This window comes from Labeo rohita, chromosome 14 (genome assembly GCF_022985175.1).
Source record: "Labeo rohita strain BAU-BD-2019 chromosome 14, IGBB_LRoh.1.0, whole genome shotgun sequence".
NCBI classification, from domain to species: Eukaryota; Metazoa; Chordata; class Actinopteri; order Cypriniformes; family Cyprinidae; genus Labeo; species Labeo rohita.
Window position 1 is genome coordinate 11416572 of NC_066882.1, and position 20867 is coordinate 11437438.

The window sequence follows — 20867 nt, forward strand, 5'->3', positions numbered from 1 at the left end:
ATTTCTTTAAGTAGGCATTTCTATTGTGCACCTTTAATGTCTCAGCTCATTTATTATATGCTGTTTTGCACTTTTATTTCTAGGCACACTAGGGAGAGGACAAGATGTGATGGGGAGAAGAGGGCAGTTGAGCATGGCTCCCAGGTTGTGGCATTTTTTTAGTGCATCCCACTGAATTTTTTGTGTTTTCCAGACAATGCTCTAGTTGCACCAGATATATGCCACATTAATGCAGAGAGGGAGACAGAAGTCTTCATCTTAAAAGCCTATAATGTTGTTTATGGTGTTTTCGCTACCACAGCACCAATGAGTTTGAAGCGTCCTGTAAAGCTACAGAATGCTAAAGTATGAATGAGGCTGCCAAGTAATAACTAAAAAGCCATTATGCAGCTTTGTAGTGTAGTTTGGAAAATGTTTCAGTTTTTAAAAGTGGGGTGTGTACGTGAATACCTTCTATGCTGGGTTAATGTGCAGAGACAAGCCATTTGTTGGTAGGCTGAGTGTGAACAATGCAGCGAATTTAAAGTATCATATATTTACTGTATTTACAAACCACTTGTGATCCGAATTCCGTAATGTAATTACAACATAAATGTAACTGTAATCTGTTACAGTTACTGAGAAAAATGTGTAATTAAATTACAGTTACTTACATCTGAATATTTTCACACACATGCAGATTTTATTTCTTTCTTTCCCAAATTGCATTGACTGCTTTAAAATATGAGACACCAATATTTTAGGAGTTTAGGACACAGAATATGACATGTTTATTTGATAACTGTTTTAATTTTTTTTATTTATTTATTTATTTATTTATTTATTTTGTTTCCTGTCATAGCTATGCAAAGGTTTGGATTTCAAAAACAGTATCATTAAACTATATCTTGTTATGATTTTAAATCAGTATTTAATCTCAGAACGATCTTGATTTTGTTGTGGCTGTGCTTTAAAATTAGATTATTATAATCTTAATTCAAGTGATTTTGAAAGCCTGACAGTAATCAGTTTTGATCACTAGTGTAAAGTAAACTTGCCTGCTTTAAATGTTTGAAACATTTTAAAAAAAGGGAAATTTAAATTAAGAAAAGTAATCAAAAAGTAATCAAATGTAATCAGTTACATTACTTTAATAAAGTAATTGAAATAGTTACACTACTTACATTTTAAAAAAACAATTCTGCTATGGCTTTAAATATAATATGTTCTCTGCAAAATTGAGAATATTGTGTTTAAAATATAACACAATATTAACTTCTTATTTACTGAACTGTTGCATAAAATCACCTTTCATGAGTTCGCCTGCCCATCCAGTCCTAATGGGCAATGGTAAACAAACTTGGCTTGCTTTCCCCAATGGAGGCTCAAACCCATGGCTCGGCTTGAGTGCAGAGTTCGATGTAATGATGATTGACAGGACTGAATGATTAGGCTCCTCCCGAACCTACGTTTGGAACTTCATTTAAGCTCATGATAGATCAGGACAAAATCAGCACTCGTGTCATATTGCTCTTGCTGTGTGATATAATGAGACAAAAGGGGCATTTTTTGCACCAGTATCTTGAATTTTGGCCATAACTGCATTTGTGGAGTTGTTGCCCTGCATCATATTTGTCAGCAGTCAACCATATGAAATATAAGATGACGTAAACGTCTGGGGATGGGGCTAGTGCGTTAATTGCATTAAAATGTTTTAATCACGTCATTTTGCATAATCTAATTAATTAAGTTAGCATGTAACTGACAGTCCTACATTCTAAATAAAACTTATTTTTGTGATGGCAAACATTGTTTATTTGAAATAGAACACTTTTTCAAAATTATAAATGGCTTTATAGTCATTTTTGACCATTTTAATGCATCTTAGGTGAATAAAAGTAATTTATAATTTTTTGCAATTATATTATAGATGTTAAAGAAATTATTATTATTATATTATTATATTATTATTATTATTATTATTATTATTATTATTATTATTATTAGCGATATATGGGAGTTTTTCCGAAAACATATATGTTGTATGCACATATATGTACATACAATATAGGAAAACGGCCAATGTTATATATGTCACATATATTAAAAACCTTTATCAAAACCTATATTAAAACATATGTTTATACAGGTTATTTCCGTGTGGGTAAATTCCATAACATGCCAATTACATGTGATACCAATTTCACGTGTTCGCACATAAGTTTTTTGCATTTTTTTTTTTTTTTTTTTTTTTAGTTAGTTCTTAGTTATTGCCTTGATAATAGAAAATATGAGCTAGGCATCATGTATGACAGTTGCCAAAGTGAGATATGAGCTAAAATGACCAGATCCTGCCATGAGCTATATAGGAGACATATCTTGTATGTACATATAGGGCTTTTTTGTGGATATAAAGAAGCAATACAGGAGACCTATATGGCCTGTATATGCACATATATGCACCTCAATTTTGCCTATATGTGGCATATATACGCATATATGCAGCATATATATTATCATATATGTGCATATATACTGCATATAGGTTTCATATATGCGCATATATCCTCATATAGGTTCTTTCCATGTGGGTATTTTCAATTTGCGCAATTTGAAGGGTAATGGAAACGCAGCTACTGACAACAAGCCAAAAAACAACCATTGGCATGAGTTCAGAGAAGGACTACCTTAATTGAGGACAGGGAGTTTTGCAATTTTATTTGATTCTGCTAATAGCACTTAAATTACTTTTAAACTTTTAGCATGCATTTACTGTGTACATCAATGCAAATTAAATGTTTTGTCTGGCTATTCAACCAAGCTGAACTCTGTTGAAAATGATGTTTCGGTGATTTATTCTCTGTCTGTCTTTAAATCAGAGGTGCTCTCGTCAACCTGAGTTGAAAAAGAATGAATAAAAATCGCTTTATTGCTCAAACAGTGGAATTTTCTTAATCTGTTAAATAACTCGTGTATAATTGAAGTGTGTTGAGGATGATACTTTGAATGATTAGCCACTCAACACGATCAGGCTAATCTGGGATGTGTCAGACTCTGCAGCGACTGAATGTGCGCTCACCCTGACCCATTTCCTTTGAATTAATCCCAGCTATAGTTGGGGGAAAAAAACCCTCTTTGATCTTCTAATGAAGGGACACTCATCCCGATATTTCTGTTCTGAGTTTGTCTGCTCGCTTTGGTGTGTCTGTGAGCTCTCACCAAGGAATTCCTGGAACAGGGTGAAGTAGTCTGAATAATTAGGCCTTGCTTTCAAAATCTCAGTCTCCTCCTCTGTCCTGCTTCCTCCTTTTACTGTCATCCATCATTCAGCCCTCAGAGCTGCCACTGGTCATTACTACGTCTGCTCGCTTTGCACGACGGCATTCAAAGAAAGCTGGCTACCCTACTTTGATCCTGTTTTTTGTCTTTCTTTAAGGACGATAAGAACACCTAAAACCCCTTCTACGTATAACCTGATGGTTGATGCGATTGAGCGCAAATCTGCATGCTTGTTGGAGTGCGACGCGGCGCTTGTGTGTTTTCTGGGATTAGAGAGAGGGTTAAAGGCTAGCTCAGCAGTGAGGTTTTTTAGATTGGACGGCTGTGGAGCTATTTCCAGACTGCTCTGCTGGAGGATGACTAGAAGAAGCACTGGATTCATTATTCAGAAGGCAGCGGAGTAGTACACAGCGGCACAGTCTGTCAGGCCAAGATTACCTTTGTGCATTCCTCCGACATGCGAGGAGAGCTTAAGGTTTGAGTCTCTACCCCGAGGCGTGAAACCAACCTGACTGAAAGTAGGGATGTACAGGCCGTCTGAAAGTTATCAGGTAGTCTGCGGAGTTGTGAAGTGCGAGAACATGGAGCACAGGCTTAGATTACAAGTGATCGTTGAGAATGTAGGGTATGTTTTACATTAAAAAAGGATCAGATGATCTTTTGAGGCATGTTGAAGCTGGGCCTGTGGCCACATTTAGCTGCTGTTTTCCCATACGGCAAAAATGCTTTCATGTGTATGCATAAAATACGCAAAAATATGGTTTTAGTCACTCATATTTTTCAGATTACAGATTTTTTTATGCATGTAGTGTGAAAAACACGCTTTTTTAATTTCATTACAGATGTCAGCGAATGTGATTAGTGTAGAAAACACTGCATTTATTTTATTTGTCTTATTTGTAGCATCTTAATTTGTTTGAACAGAAATATTAGATGGATGAATGCCTACCTTATGAAGCAAAGAGAATAATGAATTAGGTCCATTGGAGTGCAAAAAGCTCTATCAATACTAACTCAATTTGCAGACTCAGAGTCAGTGAAACTAAATGGACTAACGATGTTTAAGGATGCAACTGTTTCTTAAGGCCAGACAGACGGCAGAATCTCCATTACTCCAGACCAGACACAATACACCTTAACATTAGGGTCATTCAATTTCCCACTCTGCTCTTCAAAGTGGGCCAAGTGATTTGTTTTCAGTGTGTATTTAAGAAGAAGCCTCAATCTCTCCCGGAGAAGTTTAGCATTTAAATTGGTTGATCCAAGCACATTTTACCACAGCTGTTTTTGAAGCATCGCGCTGATGAAAAATCAAAGGTAACGTGCAAATGCATGACCTTTCCCCGGCTGAATAGCAGACAGTGTCTGAAGAGCTTGTTTTTGCTGACATTCATCTTTCTTTTAAAACTTTGGGGCTTGGTGAGACGAAACATCACAAATTATTTTTAGACAATAATAAAAACCTCACCACAAGTCTAAAGGTGAAATTAAAAATATATTTAAAAAAAGATGTAGAGGAACATTTTTAGAGACATAGTGACAACTGCTAGTTTACATAGCTTTGTAGTGATTATTATACTAAATATATTGTAAAAACTTAATTTGCTGTAAAGTTGCTTCTCGTGCTTATCGTGAAAAGCGCTATACAAATAAATTTGAATTGAATTTTAATTAATCAAGACAAATAATTAATGGTACAATATTATGTATGAAGCTCTGCTTATGACATTCAGGAAAAATATACTGTGGACAAGAATTAAAGGGATAGTTCAGCCAAAAATGATAATTCTTTCATTAATTACTCACCCTCATGACGTTCCATCTTCGGAACACAAATTAAGATATTTTGGACGAAATCTGAATGCTTTCTGACCCTGCGTAAACATAAATGCAACTGACACGTTCAAGACCCAGAAAGGTAGTTAGGACATCATTAAAATAGTCCATGTGACATCAGTGGTTCAACCTTAATTTTGTGAAGCTACAAGAATACTTTTTTTGTGCAAAGAAAACAAAAATAATGACAACAATTTCTTCTCTTCCGTGTCGGTCTTCAGTGTGCATTCATGACAGTACCATGTATTTTTTGTACATGCATATATTACAGTAGTGCATTACTTTTTGCTGTAACACAGTATATAACTGTAGCCTATATAAAAGGAATGAATACGTGAAATATATTTGACGTAAATAATTAACAGATTAACAATTAACAACATTTTTATTTTATTATTATAAATTTTATTATAAAGCCTGGTTTACATATTAAATAATAGTTTAGCGCTCAAATAGAAAACATCACGAATAGGGAAACATTTCATTGGATTTGTGCCGAATGCGAGAGGTAGACTGCATGAGAACAACGCCGTTTGCTTTCAGTTTTGCTTTAAATTAATTTGTTTTGGCTTGTTTAGCAACTTAAATTTTTCAGTTTCGTTTTGTTCTGAATACTGTTCAGAATAGGCTAGCTATTGTATTTATTATACATTATAACATTCCGCTTTATTTACCGGTATTATTTCTGAATGTAATAATGTGACTAATTGTGGTTTAATAATTGTGCTTATCTGTGTTTAACCTAAACTGCAACGGAACATTAATGTAGACATACCAGTATCTTAATATGATTTTATAATTTTATGCTATGGTAGGCTTACCACATCACCCTCTAGATGTATAATGAGCAACAAGAAACTACATTTTAGAATGCCTAGTCATAGCCTACATCTGTGGATATTTTGGTGAACATAACTCAAAAGTAGTGTAACGCATTGCAATTCAGAGACAGTAAAATTGTAATATAACTAAATAGTTTCAAAAGACAGTAACTAGTAATATATATTGTATTACATTTTGGAAGTAACTTGCCCAACACTTTTCATAACAGTACAGTTGAATACTGCTGTCACATGGACTATTTTAATGATGTTCTTACTACCTTTCTGGGCCTTGAATGTGACAGTTGCGTTGCTGTCTATTCAGGGTCAGAAAGCTCTCGGATTTCATCAAAAATATCTTAATTTGTGTTCCGAAGATGAACGAAGGTCTTACAGGTTTGGAATTAATTAATTAATGACAGAATTTTCATTTTTGGGTGAGCTATCCCTTTAAGAACATAACTTGAGCATGTTCTATCTCGTTTTAGGTAAATTGTTGCTCCCTTGTTGCTCTAATTCATTCCCTTGTTTTAAGCAAATGTGAACAGTTTGTTCTCTCATTTAATAGCTATCTTGGCGTCCACACCAACGGATAGTAACATTGTATTTATTGTAAGTGCTGCAGTTATGGTCTACACAGTTATTGATTATTGAGCAAAGTTTTAGTATCATGCAAAACTGTAAAGAGTGACTGATGCATTATCAAATGCTGCAGAACTCACGGGGAGCAGCGAAGTGCTTAAATTGATTTTTTGTTGTTGTTTTTTAACCATTACACTGGTGAAACAATACAGTTATTGACAACAGTTGGCAGGAAACCAAAATCGTGCTGATTTGGCTCATTGAATGCCAATCTTTCCTTAAACATTATTCAATCAAACGTGAAATTTAACAGTGAATTTAGATCATGGGGTAACATGACCGACAGCAACTTGCCTTGGTAAGGCAGTGCAAATTAAGAAGCATTCCAGCCAAGGGGGAAATAAGTAAATAAGTAAAAGCACATGGCAGTGCACAAGGGACATGCCAGTGGATTGGTTACAGTGTTCAACCGTTGCAAAAACATGCTAGGGTTAACCGCAACGGGAGCTACAGCTGTAATCTTGATTATTTAGTTGATTTAATTATGCAGTTCTAATATACACATACAGTATGTTTTTGTTTCAGGGTTTTCTGTAAAAGACCAGTATGAATTTAAGGAAATTAAGTAAGTAATTAAATCTGAACAAAAAATAAATAAATAAATAATAAGTGGTTAAACTGTTGTAGAGAATAAAACTTTGCTGTTTATTTCTAATTATGTATCTATTAGCGTTGTTAAACAAGGTGGCAGAAAAATTTCTGAACAGATGTTGTTCTAAGGAATTGCACATCTACAAATGTATGCAGATATTTTCTGGTAGTGTTTTTGGGGACAAGGTTAATGATGTTTTCTCAGTGCATTCAGTGCTTCGCATTCAGATAGAGTACATAATTACTTTCAGATTATTTAACTTTAAAATTTCATATGGTGAATGATTTCGCTGATGATTGTTTGAGGTACAGAATAAAAATCAATAATTGACAAAAGCTGAACACTGGCTTTCAGCAACATCGTGACAGATGTGGTGTAGGTATGATTTGTCTTTACTGGGGTCTTGGCAAAGCTTTACATTGGAAACAGATCGCAGATGTCAGATTCAGACAGGGCTTGAGGGTGATCATGTCACAGAAAACATCTCTCCTTTTAGTTTAAAGTTCCTGTCTGGCAGAAACTTCTGAGAAATTATGTCACCATGTTGCTGACAAATGACCACAATTCAAATCTGAGAAAATTCTACCTACTGAGCATATTCAGATATAAGCAAGTAGAAATCAGATGGAAGGAAAAACACCAAGAGGGACTGAAATCTTTCTTTGTTAGGTTTTAGTCCCAGGGAACACTTTCAGCTCTGCGGCGGTGTGACTTTGATTAAATGCTTGTGCTCTGCTTTACGCTGGACTCTGAATGCCTCCTGAATAGCCTGTCATGCCAGGTAGACAAGTTTCACTATTATGCTAGATTTATAGTCTTATACTGCCAACTCCTCCACAACTCTTACTCTCATCATGGGTGGGCTCTGCCCCACTGCTACATCTCTTCAATACTTCCTATAAAGTGTGCTCAGACTAAAAGCCTGGAAGGCAGGGATAACTGTCGGTTTGGTAATCTTCTTCTTTAATCGCAACCTGTTTTGTAATTCAGTTTACAGATGCCTCTTGCCATAATATTGCACTCTTAGAAAAGCTGTCTCTGGGGCGGTGCCCATTTAATATATATATTTTAGATAATATGTTTTTAGGTCCTAATGTGGTACACTCTTTTGGGGGGTAAATAAGATGTGAAGGTAGTGTTTCATGCTGAAATTGAATAACTAAATCAAACACATTCCTGTGGTTATATTTCTTGTTTGATTGGAGGGCTTGTTTGTGCATTTCTATTAAGTTTGATTTTGAAAATAAGAGGCTTAAGAAATTCATATTTCACATCGGATTTTGGGCTGTTTTGGAGGATGTGGCAGTGGCTCATGAAGACTGAACTTGAAGTAAAATACAATTATAGTCCACTGGTAACTGCTGGGTTATTCCATGCTCCGGAGGGTTATTCCAACTGTGACATTTTCTCTCAAGTGATTGGATGTGATACCGACTGGCAAAGTCAATGGAAGGAGAGCTAAGGAGGGGTGTCTAAATATAGGGTAGCGCTCGGCGCGGAATAATCAAGAATGGTGTTATAATCTGTCTTAGGAGCGGGAGTGCAAAAGCTCTTCAAGACAGCAACGATATTCAGCTTAAATTACATGCTCAAAGAATGAGTATTCAAAGTTAATGCATCATTTTCATTGCCTGTGTTCTTACTTAGTTCAGTTTTTTTTTTTTAGACATTTTATGTTCTGTTTTACAACTGTTTGTGTTTAGGTTGAATAATATTTTAATAGCTCCTTTTAGACATGCACAGACTATTACGCGTATTTCACATTCATCTGTTACCATAACATGCTCACGGTGTCTCAAAGGGTGCACTGTTTACCACAGAATTCATGAATGCAATTTTCTTTTCATTATTTACAGAAATGCAATACCAAACCCCCTTTTCTGGTGCTATTTAGTCTCATTTATCAAATATGACAGTTTATGTTATACTCTTGTCATGGGCAGGGAATGTATTTTTTATTTCTTTTTGATAAATGATAGATGTTGTTGTGAGAACAGCTATTTACTCAAAGGTTTTTGAGCTGATTTTGCGACTCAAAAAGACTAATTGTTTGCATTCCATGTTGAAAGAAAACAATAACCTACATAAATTGTTTATTGCCTTACTATTACTGAAAAACGTGGTTTGATATGTGGCGACTAGAAAAGATAACTGTTTGCTTGATCTGTTTTATTTGCCCAAACTCAAGAAAAACATCTGTTTATTGATTTACTTTTGGCTCACATGGGAACAGAAAGTAGTAAAATGCCAGCCTGGTCTCATTGTTTATACGTAGGTATTAGTACGTAATGTTTAGAAGCATAAAACATACTTTTTTTTTTTTTTTTTACATTTTTATTGATGCTGAAACATACAGTTTGTATATATTTAAACATTTAAAGCATAAAAATGGCTAATAATTGTATTTTTAGCTAAAAAAATTTTATTTTTATTTTTTATTTTATTTAATATATGTGACCCTGGACCACAAAACCAGTCTTAAGTAGCACGGGTATATTTGTAGAAATAGCCAGAAATATATCGTATTGGTCAAAATTATTGATTTTTCTTTTATGCTAAAAATCATTACGATATAAAGTAAAGATCATGTTCCATGAAGATATTTTGTAAATTTCCTACCGTAAATATATCAAAACTTAATTTTTGATTAGTAATATGGATTGCTAAGAACTTAATTTGGACAACTTTAAAAGGAGATTTTCTCAATGTTTTGATTTTTTTGAACCCTCGGATTCCAGATTTTCAAATAGTTCCATCTTGGCCAAATATTGTCCTATCCTAAAAAAAGCTTGCACTGTAAAGCTTGTATAAATCTCAATTTCAAAAAATTGAGTCTTATGACTGGTTTTGTGGTCCAGGGTCACATATTTGTATCAATGCATTTTTAATCTTTTTATTGATAAGATTTTTAGACACCTTAATCTACCCCCAACCCTAAATCTACCTATTTTATGGTAAACATAATAAGATATAAAGCATAACTGACTGAAAAATGCAGGGGAATGACCATTTTAATAACAATATAGCATTAAAAAGATTTTTTTAATAATCGCAAATCCCACTACTTCCTCTGAACCTAATCAAAACTATTTCGGTACAGTATGAAGGAAAACATGACAGATAAGTTCAGTCACAATAATTTGTTTATTGCAAAAATGCCAAAAGCAGTACCAAAAGTAATCAGAATGATGATATGTTGCAGCTGCAGTCTTCTCTGATGGAATACAGTATTTCTGTATGAGGTGCAGAGCAGAATTTAAGTTGTAAATCGCTTAAAATATTATTCAGATTATTAAGATTTTATTCAGATTATTATCCTCATTCAAACACACCTCACCAGAAACACAGCATGTCACAATCTGTGACTACGCAATATTTCAGTATTCTTAAGGATTCGTTTGTAAGTCTATAAAGTTGTTCATACATAAATCATTTCCTTTAGATGTTGTCAATACATTAGAATTGTACGTTAACATGCTGAAAATACGTCAGTATTGTATGTTTTAGTGCCTGTGAAAATGTAAGTAGATGGATTGTTGATGTCACATGGCATTTTCACTGTCCCACAAGATAAAATTAATATAGTCATTATTTAAAATGCAGTAAATGGTTAAACATTTCTTTGTCCTACATGGACCTTTTGTTATAAAAGCTGCAGTGTTATTCGATTTGTGTGTGTGTGTGTCTGTCTCAAGCATGGTTGAATAAATTACAACTTTTATAAATTAAAAAGAAAAGCATAAAAATGTTAATAAATACCTCTGGCATAATTGTACAAGCGTCTATTTTCGTAAATGCCAATAATTTTTTTAATCCATTTATTTCTAAATGCGTAGGATCTTGGTACATTTTGTCTCTGAAAACCATGTCCTCAGGTGTGATACCATATCCTAATTTTAAATCGATCATTATTAATTAGTTAAAGGAACCCATTCATGATCATGTTACTGAAGCCCCGTGAAGCCCATGACGTGCACATGGTACATTTTTGTCTCAGAATTGTTCAAATATTTATTTTTTTTAACCACTACAAAAGTGTTACATTTTGTTGTCCTTTGGTATGACACCCCTAAATGATATACATAATCATGGAAAATTATGCAACTGTGTCTTACTAACCAATAATGACAGGTAAGCTCACAATAGCAAGGTCATCATTTGACACAAAAGGCTGAAACATCCTTTGTTGAGACAGATAACCCCATCGATCCACCGGTGTGATGCCTGTACTGTCTCACCACAGGACAAAGATGTCACACCAGAGGACAAGGTCTCTTTAAATATCATTTAAAATAATTCAATAAGATTTGTTTAGAAGAGTTTCAGTAGCATACTGATTGACTAAGAGACTAAATTTTGTTTTTGTTTTTGTAAAAATTGTTTTTTGTTTAGTTAAAAAAACTGATACTGTTTGACGTGTTCAAAATTAAATAGAAATACTTTATAACTACCATTTCTGTCCTTTAGTGTGACGTAATGTCCTGTGGTGTGACACTTAATCTCAAAATATCTTAAAGAGTATTGCAATAGGGCAGATATAAACATCACTCTTAAAATGGTATAATTTTTATCAGTTTTGAACGGATGATAGCAAAGTATGTGTTGTTGTCAAAGTTTTCCTTGAAATTGTCCAACAAGTCATAGGGAAAAAGAATGTTAATTATAATTTCATATTAAATTAATAACACTATATGAAAATAAGTGTCTAACAATGAAGATAAATCTCTGTCATGCCATTTATATATTATTAAGAGGTTTTTTCCCCACTTAATTTTTGTCACACCATAGGACAAATTTATGGTACAGTTCGGTAAAAATGTTCAAAAAAACAATGAAAGAATTGATAAAGTTGGTAACCCTTTATATTTTCTCAAAGATCAGACTTCACGCTACAGAAATATATGCATTTCTTTTTCAAAAATTGTCTTTTACAAAATAAGCATTTTTTACTGCCTATTTGTCAGCTAATGTACTTGTTGTTGAATCACATTTTATGTAAAACGCATAATAATTCTCATGAAATCACATTGAATATGCGGTGAGGAAAATGACCCCTCAGCAGTGTTTCATAAAGACATTAGCAGGAGCGTAACAGTAAAATGGGATGTCATTTCAGTCGCTCCATCCAATATTAATCAAAACGGCCCACTAAAGCATCTTGTTAAATCATAGCAGAACAACTTGACATTGAGAAATTTCGTGCCAGCTGTAGCTGTCTTTCCCATATTGCAAATGAAAACTTTATGAAAAAAACAACAAAAAAAATTATTAGCCGCTTCATCTATTTGCAGATTGTGCCAGGGGAAGTCAACGTAAAGGTAAACATAAACTTGCAAAGGACAGAAATGTACATTCAAGAGAAATCTGTGTATGTCCAATCAAGAGAGAGCGAATTGTATTTTATTGCTCAGGGAGTTTGATTAAAGGAAGCTGATTGCCTCAGATCTGGATGGAAAGCCTGCTGAACGCCTTAACATTCTGCTCATGCTGTGTGTAATCATTTGTTAGTATGTGGAGTCTAGCGGCGTTCAGATTGAATCAGAGCGGCGCCTCCTTATCTAGATTGAAGGAAATAATTTGTTACAATTTTCCATTAAGTCGCATTGAAAAAGGCATGAGTTACCTTAAGGGCACATTTAAGGCAAATTGTGCCGCCGCAGAAGTTCACTGTCTCTTAAGATTGCCGGCTGTTTCATTTCCAACCACTGTCTCGGGCTGTTTGATGCATTTGCGAATGCGAACGACATGAAAGTGTAATGGCGTTCGCCGTGTCTGGGCATGACACAACATCGCCGTCTTTGCACCGGGTGACCTCTTTGTGTCAGACTCATCGAGTGGAGGGTGTACCGTGTTTCCTCTCCAACACTTTGTCTAAAGCACCTGTCGCAGAGACCTACTTTAACCTTGTCTTGAATGTGGCGAGACACCTGTCATAATGATTCCTGTTCTTTCAGCCTCTGTCCGTTTAGAATTAGTTGGTGTTTCGTAGTTTTGACATGACTGGTGCTGCTGCTGTGGCATGTATGACCACTCGAACTTTGTTTTTAGTTTATTAAACGATCAAACTATTCAAATTGCTGCATGCTTACGGTCCCAAAAATTAAATGTTAAAAGTATATAATGTAAAACATGGCCAAGTTGCAATAATAAACTGCAGATGCAAATGCAAAAGTATTGATGTGGAATGAGCAGCAGCAGTCATACGGCACGTGTTTTGTTGCAGTAGTTTGTGCACACACACATGTTCTCAGTCTCACTCACTGACTTCAGAGTCACTTGTCAAAGCGCTAGTCTGTGACAGGCCCATTTTAAGAGCTCACCAGAGATGTATGTTCGCCATAATAACAGCAATAACAGTTTATCCTGCAGTAACCGTACTGAGACGCCTCCTCGCAAATGCTTACTTATTAGTTATTTGTGTTACATAACCTGAACAAAACTTAAAATAATGTCATAAAATAAGTGATTCTAATCATTATTCACTTGAGTAGATTTAGTACTGGAAATGTCTTGTTTTTGTCAACATAGGCTCGTTGGAAATACGTGCCTCTACATACATTTCTGCAAAACTGAAAAAAACATACCTACGAATCACTGCAGTTTCTAGTTGAAATAAACACTAGAGGCAGTTAAACTCATAAAGCTCATAAAATTAATAAAGCCTAATTTTCACACAGTTACTTGCAGAATATTTTGTTATGACTTCAAAACAATTTTAACATCCTGTGAGATTTGAAAACTGATACTTTTGAATGTTGTCACATACAGTTGAGTTCAAAAGTTTATATCTCCCTTTTGCAATCATTAAAATTGTTCATTATTTTTTAGGATCATACAAAGTCATGCATGTTATTGTTTATTTAGGACTGACCTGAATAAGATATATCATATAAAAGATGTTTACATAAAGTTCACAAGAGAAAATAATAGGTAAATTTATATAAATGACCCGGTTCAAAAGCTTACATCCCCTTGATTCTTAACACATTCTTACCTGAATGATCCACAGCTGTGTGTTTTTTGTTAAGTGATAGTTGTTCATGAGTCTCTTGTTTGTCCTGAACAGTTAAACTGCCTGCTGTTCTTCAGAAAAGTCCTTTAGGTCCCACAAATTTTTTGGCTTTCCAGCATTTTTGTGTATTTGAACCCTTTCCATCAATGACTGTATGATTTTGAGATCCATCTTTTTAGACCGAAGACAAGTTTAGGTAATAACACAGTATGAAGAATCAAGGGGATGTAAACTTTTGACCCGGGTCATTATTATAAATTCAACTATTATTTTCTCTTGTGGACTATATGTAAACATCTTTTAGGTGAAATATCTTATTCAGATCAGTACTAAACAAACAATAACATGCATTTTGTACGATCCCTTTTATTTTGGTAAAATAATTACATTTTGTAGTGATTTTGAAAGGGGGATGTAAACTTTTGACCTCAACTGTATACAGCTTCATATGCATGAGTTTTGTAATTTAGTAGGTTTGCTTGGTAGTGTACGCAATACGGCGTTGCACTTAAATCCTGAAAAGCTCCGGTACGAACCCAGTGAAACTATGGTTCGTCAAAACAGCTCAAATCCGCACAAGGAAGTTAAAATAGCACAGCTGCATCAACAAATGCTTTTTTATATCACTTTTGCATTTTTAACACTAGCGGGTAGGTTTAGAGTTGGGTTTGGTGTAGGGGATATTTCCAACACGATAACACATTAACCTGTAGCGACACTACCTGGATATTTTAATTCTGAACAGCCGCAATATAAATAAAATAAAAGTAATAAAAATGTGCCATGGTCACGTGTTTTAGCGCCACTCTTTGGACATTTCACTTTGAAACTGCTGCGAAACATGCAGTAAGGTACATTACGATGTTGCAGAAACATATCGTCATGAGCCTGGGTTGGTTTTTGTACACATCCTTGATGTGTGTGATGTTGAAATCTCACAGTGTGTTGCAGAACTGTTAAAATGAATATTCCCATGAAAGTTGACATTTGACAAAATAAATTGCTTAATTGCTGTCTGTAGATAAACAGCATGGTGCATTTTGCTAAAGCATATGGCTTCCTGCTTGTAAATAAAAAAAGGAAATAAAAGAAACAAAATGTTCTAATTAATGCAGGGGTATTAATTCAAATATGAAAAATGGGAAGAAAAAAGGATGTTTAATGATCATGACAGCTATTCCCTTGCTATTAACTTGCGTTTTAGTATTTTGATGTTCTTTAGCTGAATTGCTTTTACACTTTGCATTCCAACTGTGGCTGTATAAAGATCCGATCACTCTCATCTGCACAAAATGGAAAACGCTACTTATATTGCAACTGAGGTTGTGTAACCGAAAAATTTCCATCATTTACTGAATTTTAAAAACATTGGGGGATAATTCCAAATGCTTTCCGTCATTTTGACAGATAATAATAATATGTCTGGTCTACTGCGTTTCCCTACTTTATAAACATTCCCACAGTAAAGGATGCTAATAAGGATTAGAAGCAAAGAAAGGGAAAAATAAAGTTTTTAAAGGCCCCGTGGAAGCAGCCTGGGAGAGACATGTGAGTGAGAAGCTGGGGAGAAGAACGAGAGAGAATAAAAGAAGAACCTGCACAATCTGTCCCCAAGTAGAGAGCACTTGCTAAGACTAAAGAAGCTCTTTTTACAGAAGCTCTTGTGATATAAATGTCACATTAAAAATGCCAAGAGAATATTTTATTTATGGATAAAGTAGAGCATGATGGAAAATTTACAACCAAGTCTGTCAAAGTGATGCATAATGATTATTTGCAACGCAGCGTCTGTATTACAAATCACTTATATAGTTGATAATGAAAACACATTAGTGTTCACACCTCATTGAATGTACTCAGAATGTACTTTCATCTGCATCTTTTAATAGTTTTATCATGATCAGGTGCTAACTGATTGTGATCTGATCATCAATGTTTAGTTAATGTGATATTTAATATATGCTCCTTATCTATGCTAATAAACTGAAGCTATTGTATATTATGACGTACAGTATGATACATACAATGCAATGTGGAAAAAGACTTGTCATTTTGTGATTGATGTATTTGAAATGTTAATAATAGATAAAGTAGGTTTTGATCACTGCCAGTACCATTTTGACATTTAAATGATTGAACTTAAAAGAAGAGAAAAAAAGAGACAAAATGAAAAGCTCGTAACAAATTATTCAACCTTGTTCTACATTCCTCACGGTGCTTTCGCACGAGAATAAAGGCAAATATTGAATTTTTGTGGCTTGCCTGCGCAGTACGTCCCTGTCACAGTCTAGTGTGTGACAGCATATGTTTGGACACCCGTAGTCAGATGGAAACAGACCTGTCAGCACGGCGGCAGGATGGGACAGTGAGATAATCACACAGTGTCATTTTGGGGGGCAATTACCCAGCTTGGAGTGAAATGAGAAAACCTGTTTTTTTCCTGCTGTCCTAATGGAGGTTCCGGTCATTAGTTAAACGAGAGTCTCTCTCTCTGGCTGTAATCAAACGTGAAGCGTTCAGTTTAAGAGCCCATTATAAAACATCTGCTCCCCAGCAACGGCCTGCGGAGACTTACGTTTGCTCAGTCGTAAAAGTCGGCGAGCGCCGTGTCACTATTGCTACTCAATTTCAAGTCTTTGTTAGTTGTACAGTTACAGATTCTTCGAGTTCATCTTTCCTCACCATTTCTGCTCTCTTTTGACTGTAGGCAAATACTATTACTACTACTAATAATAATACTATGATACTGATGCTTCATAAGGAAAAACAATGCATTAAGAGCCGGGGGTGAAAACTTTTGAACGGAAGAGGATGTATACATTTTTTCCTATTTTGCCCAAATATTATATATTTTTTTTCATTTAGTACTGCCCTTCAGAAGCTACTGAAGATACTTACATGTTCCCCAGTAGATAAAATAATCCTGATCTTCAAATTTCAAAAGTTTTCACCCCTCGGCTCTTAATGCATTGTGTTTCCTTCTCAAGCATCAGTGAGCATTTGAAACTTCTGTAATAGTTGCATATGAGTACCTCAGTTGTCTTCAGTGTGAAAAGATGGATCTCAAAATCATACGTCCATTGTTGGAAAGGGTTCAAATACACAAAAATGCTGAAATACCAAATAATTTGTGGGACCTAAAGGATTTTTCTGAACAGCAGGCAATTTAACTGTTCAGGACAAACAAGGAACTCATGAACAACTATCACAAAAAAAAAAAAAAAAAAAAAAGACTTTTAAATTATTTTCACATCTTTTATGTGAAATATTCTGGTCAGTGCTAAATAACAAATAACATACATTTTATATGATCCCTCTAATTTTGGTAAAATAATTAAAATTTTGCAGATTCTGCAAGGTGTATGTAAACTTTTGACTTCAACTGTATGTACTTTACACATTTCTCATAAATTGTTTTACTTTGACATTGTGCTAAACTAAAAAACGTTTAGCTTTTTTTGTCTCTCATGTTTAGTGTAATTGTTCCTTCTGTATGCAATGGTGTGATTCATTGGTTGAAATAAAATAAAATAAAATAAAATAAAATAAAATAATAAAAACGATTAATCACAATATGTTGTTATCGTGAATTTTTGAGGCCATGATAGTCATGTAGTGAAAAATCTGATATTGTGACAGCCCTAATGTAAATAACATTTTTCAAATTATAATTTTCTCCTCTGAAATTATTTCTGTTAATTCTCACAAATAAGCAGACTTGTAACATTACCTTCAATTACTCAACAATACTACATTCACTAGTATGCTAACTACTGAATTTTTAAAAAACGGTAAATCCCAAATTAAATCACATTGCAGTAAACCGTGTGATTCTCATAATGTAGTGTTTAGTGTCTCCTCTTTCTCTCTTAAATGAAGCTGGACGGAGTGAAGTGAAGACTTGAAGGTGTTCATAGCACCAAATCATCCTGTAAAGAATCCCATTTAACCCAATCCAATCTGGAACGGGCACACAATCCGCCTGCGCTTTTGTGTAAAGCAGAATTCTGTAACAAGCTCCACTAATACCTCTGCCTCTCCTCTTCCAATAGACCAGCTTCCCAGCCAAGCAGGACCGCCTCCTCTGCCACCTGCTCCACATCAACACAAGCAGCATCCGTCAGTCACCTCTCTCAACCAATCACTGGCCAATCAGCCGACAGAGCTACACAGTGCATCCGAATGCGTGCAGCTGCAAGAAAACTGGGTTCTGGGTGGCAACGTGGGCTTGGAGAACAGGTACGTGTTTTTACACAATCATACGCCGTGTCTGAATTTGCACACTTATTTACTTACTGTTTTCGATATTCTGTATGTAGTTAATGACTTTATGGGGGTGGAGTAAAAGAAAAGCGAGTGAATTCTGATGCTGATTTAGCAACACATACTGTATGCATTTTATTTTATTTTATTTTTTGTTTTAATTATTTTCTTTATGGTTTTGACATTTTTGCTTTGTGGTTTTACACATAAAACACATAAAAAGCAATGTTCACAATTGTCTAAAACGAGATCATTTTAAACAGTGAAGAAAACAAAAAAAAATATATTTTATTTTATTTTATTTATTTTTTATTTTATTTTATAGGATTCATTAATTAGACATATTAAATGTTATCTATAGGTGATGCCCCGATATTCAAATTATCCTCCAAATTTTCAGTTCCTCTCTGTACAGTTTTATGAGTTTAAGAAATGAAGAATCATAAAATGTTTTTCATATTTGTTAATAAACGTTTGCTTCATGGTTTTACAGAAGAATTATTAAAAATAATAAAAAACACACACAAAAAAGCAATGTTCACAATTATATGAAACTAAAGAATTTTACACATTGAAAAAAAAAGGACAGAAAAGAATTTATTTTATTTTATTTTATTTTATTTATTTATTTATGTTATAAGGTTTAATAATTAGATAAAATGTTTGTTTTCATAGTTATAGGCAATCTTTTGTTTTTTGGTTTATAGAGGAATTATTGTAAATAATAATATTCGCAAGTAGGAATTATTGTAAATAGTAATGTTCACAAGTGCATAAATAGAGAATTTCACACAGTAAAGAAAAAAAATGTTAATTTAATTTAATTTAATTTAATTTTATTTATTTTACCTGATAGTTTTCTGAGTTTAAGTTGAAGTGATAGTGGTTGGTAACCTGAACTATTTGATACCAATTTTTATAATAATTTTTTTAATTATATTTTTTAAGTCATAATTTGACTTGCCAAACAAGTGAAAGAGGTGTACAAAGGCAATATTACAAAAATACGATCAACTTCAGACAAGCATTTTTTTTTCTTTGTGTATGTGTAAGATTTGTTGAATGTACATCAGTTAAATCAGAGTGCATTATGGGTAAGCGAGCGAGCTATATAGGGGTTTCAGACAACACTACAAAATGGCTGACACGAAATGGGGACACAGGTTATGTCACTTTTACAATCTTTTGAACATTGTATATGATGTATTTCTGTGTTGTGTATAAATATTAAAATTTTACACTTGTGTAACTGAACATAATCAGTTACATTTGTGTCAAAAATCATACTCAAAATAGTCATTCATTTCCCACTGAGTTTCCATCAGTTATTTATCACTACAATTTCTGAGCAAATATTGTGGTAAAACCTACCAAGACAAGCTTTTATATAATGCACCTTGCTGTCACTACAGATATCTTGAAGTGTACTACTCAAGCTGAGGGCTGCCTACCCAGCATCCACCTGACAGAATGAATTTATGTATGGATGACATGAGTATCATATCAAGCATGAATAAATACACATCATGTTAGTCTCACCTTCTTCAGATATGTACATACACACATCATTTGGATTCCAAAAGCGTTTGTATACACACATTTGTTCTTATTATGATGATACAAAAATGTTTTACTGTAATAGTGCGCAGTCTCTTAACCTGTTTATTGTTTAATTATAAGATGTGATTTGAATTAAGGATTAAAAGTGCAAAACAAGACTTCATAAAAGGATATCTTCCTTTACAAAACTCAGCCTTTGTTCATAACCGACTCACAGAATAAATAGTAATGTACTGCATCATAGATATTCCACACCCATATGCAGATTTCTAAACACTACAATCAGCATTTTCACTTCAAAAGGCTGAAGGGAAGGGTCCCGGTAGACTGGATCCTGCAGAGGCCGAATATGAATGCAAAAGCATTGGAAATAGACTTAATTAACCAAAACAGAATTCGCCATGCGCAAGCCAACATTTCTATTATGTATACATCCAATTTTATGCAAACAGATGTAATTAAATGATCGAGTAGTGGATCCAGAGCACAAAGAAAGATATTGTTCCTTGTAAAATAATATTTGTTGTTAAATCTAAATCAGTTCATGAAATTCACTTGGCCTATATTTAGACTAAGTGAATGAAACTTCAAAAAGAATATGCTTATTTTTAGCTTAAAGGGGTGGTAACAAATCTTCCTTGATCTTTTGAAATAAAAGACTTTTTGGATTGTGAAAACACACTGTCGGTTTCAGATCTGAAAACTTCACAGTCTGAAAATATCTTACTGAAACAGCTTCAAAAATGGCTTGTTTAAAAATAATTGGACGTAAACCTAAAAACATGAACACATGATTGACCACTTATATATCAGATGCCTGTTCAGTGTTACACATTTATTGTGCATATCTAGAGAAACAGAAAGAGAGATAGAGGCTGGAAAC

General features: G+C 34.2%; 1 protein-coding gene across 5 annotated transcripts in view; it reads left to right on the forward strand.

Annotated features, from left to right (window-relative positions):
- si:dkey-237h12.3 (teneurin-3) overlaps positions 1 to 20867 on the forward strand; it is a 145581-nt gene that overhangs the window by 53157 nt on the left and 71557 nt on the right. For all 5 annotated transcript variants that reach the window (XM_051127298.1, XM_051127299.1, XM_051127300.1 and 2 more), the window contains exon 4: positions 18214 to 18400. In XM_051127298.1, the coding sequence (XP_050983255.1) occupies positions 18214 to 18400 (187 nt within the window). The remainder of the gene's footprint in view (positions 1 to 18213; positions 18401 to 20867) is intronic.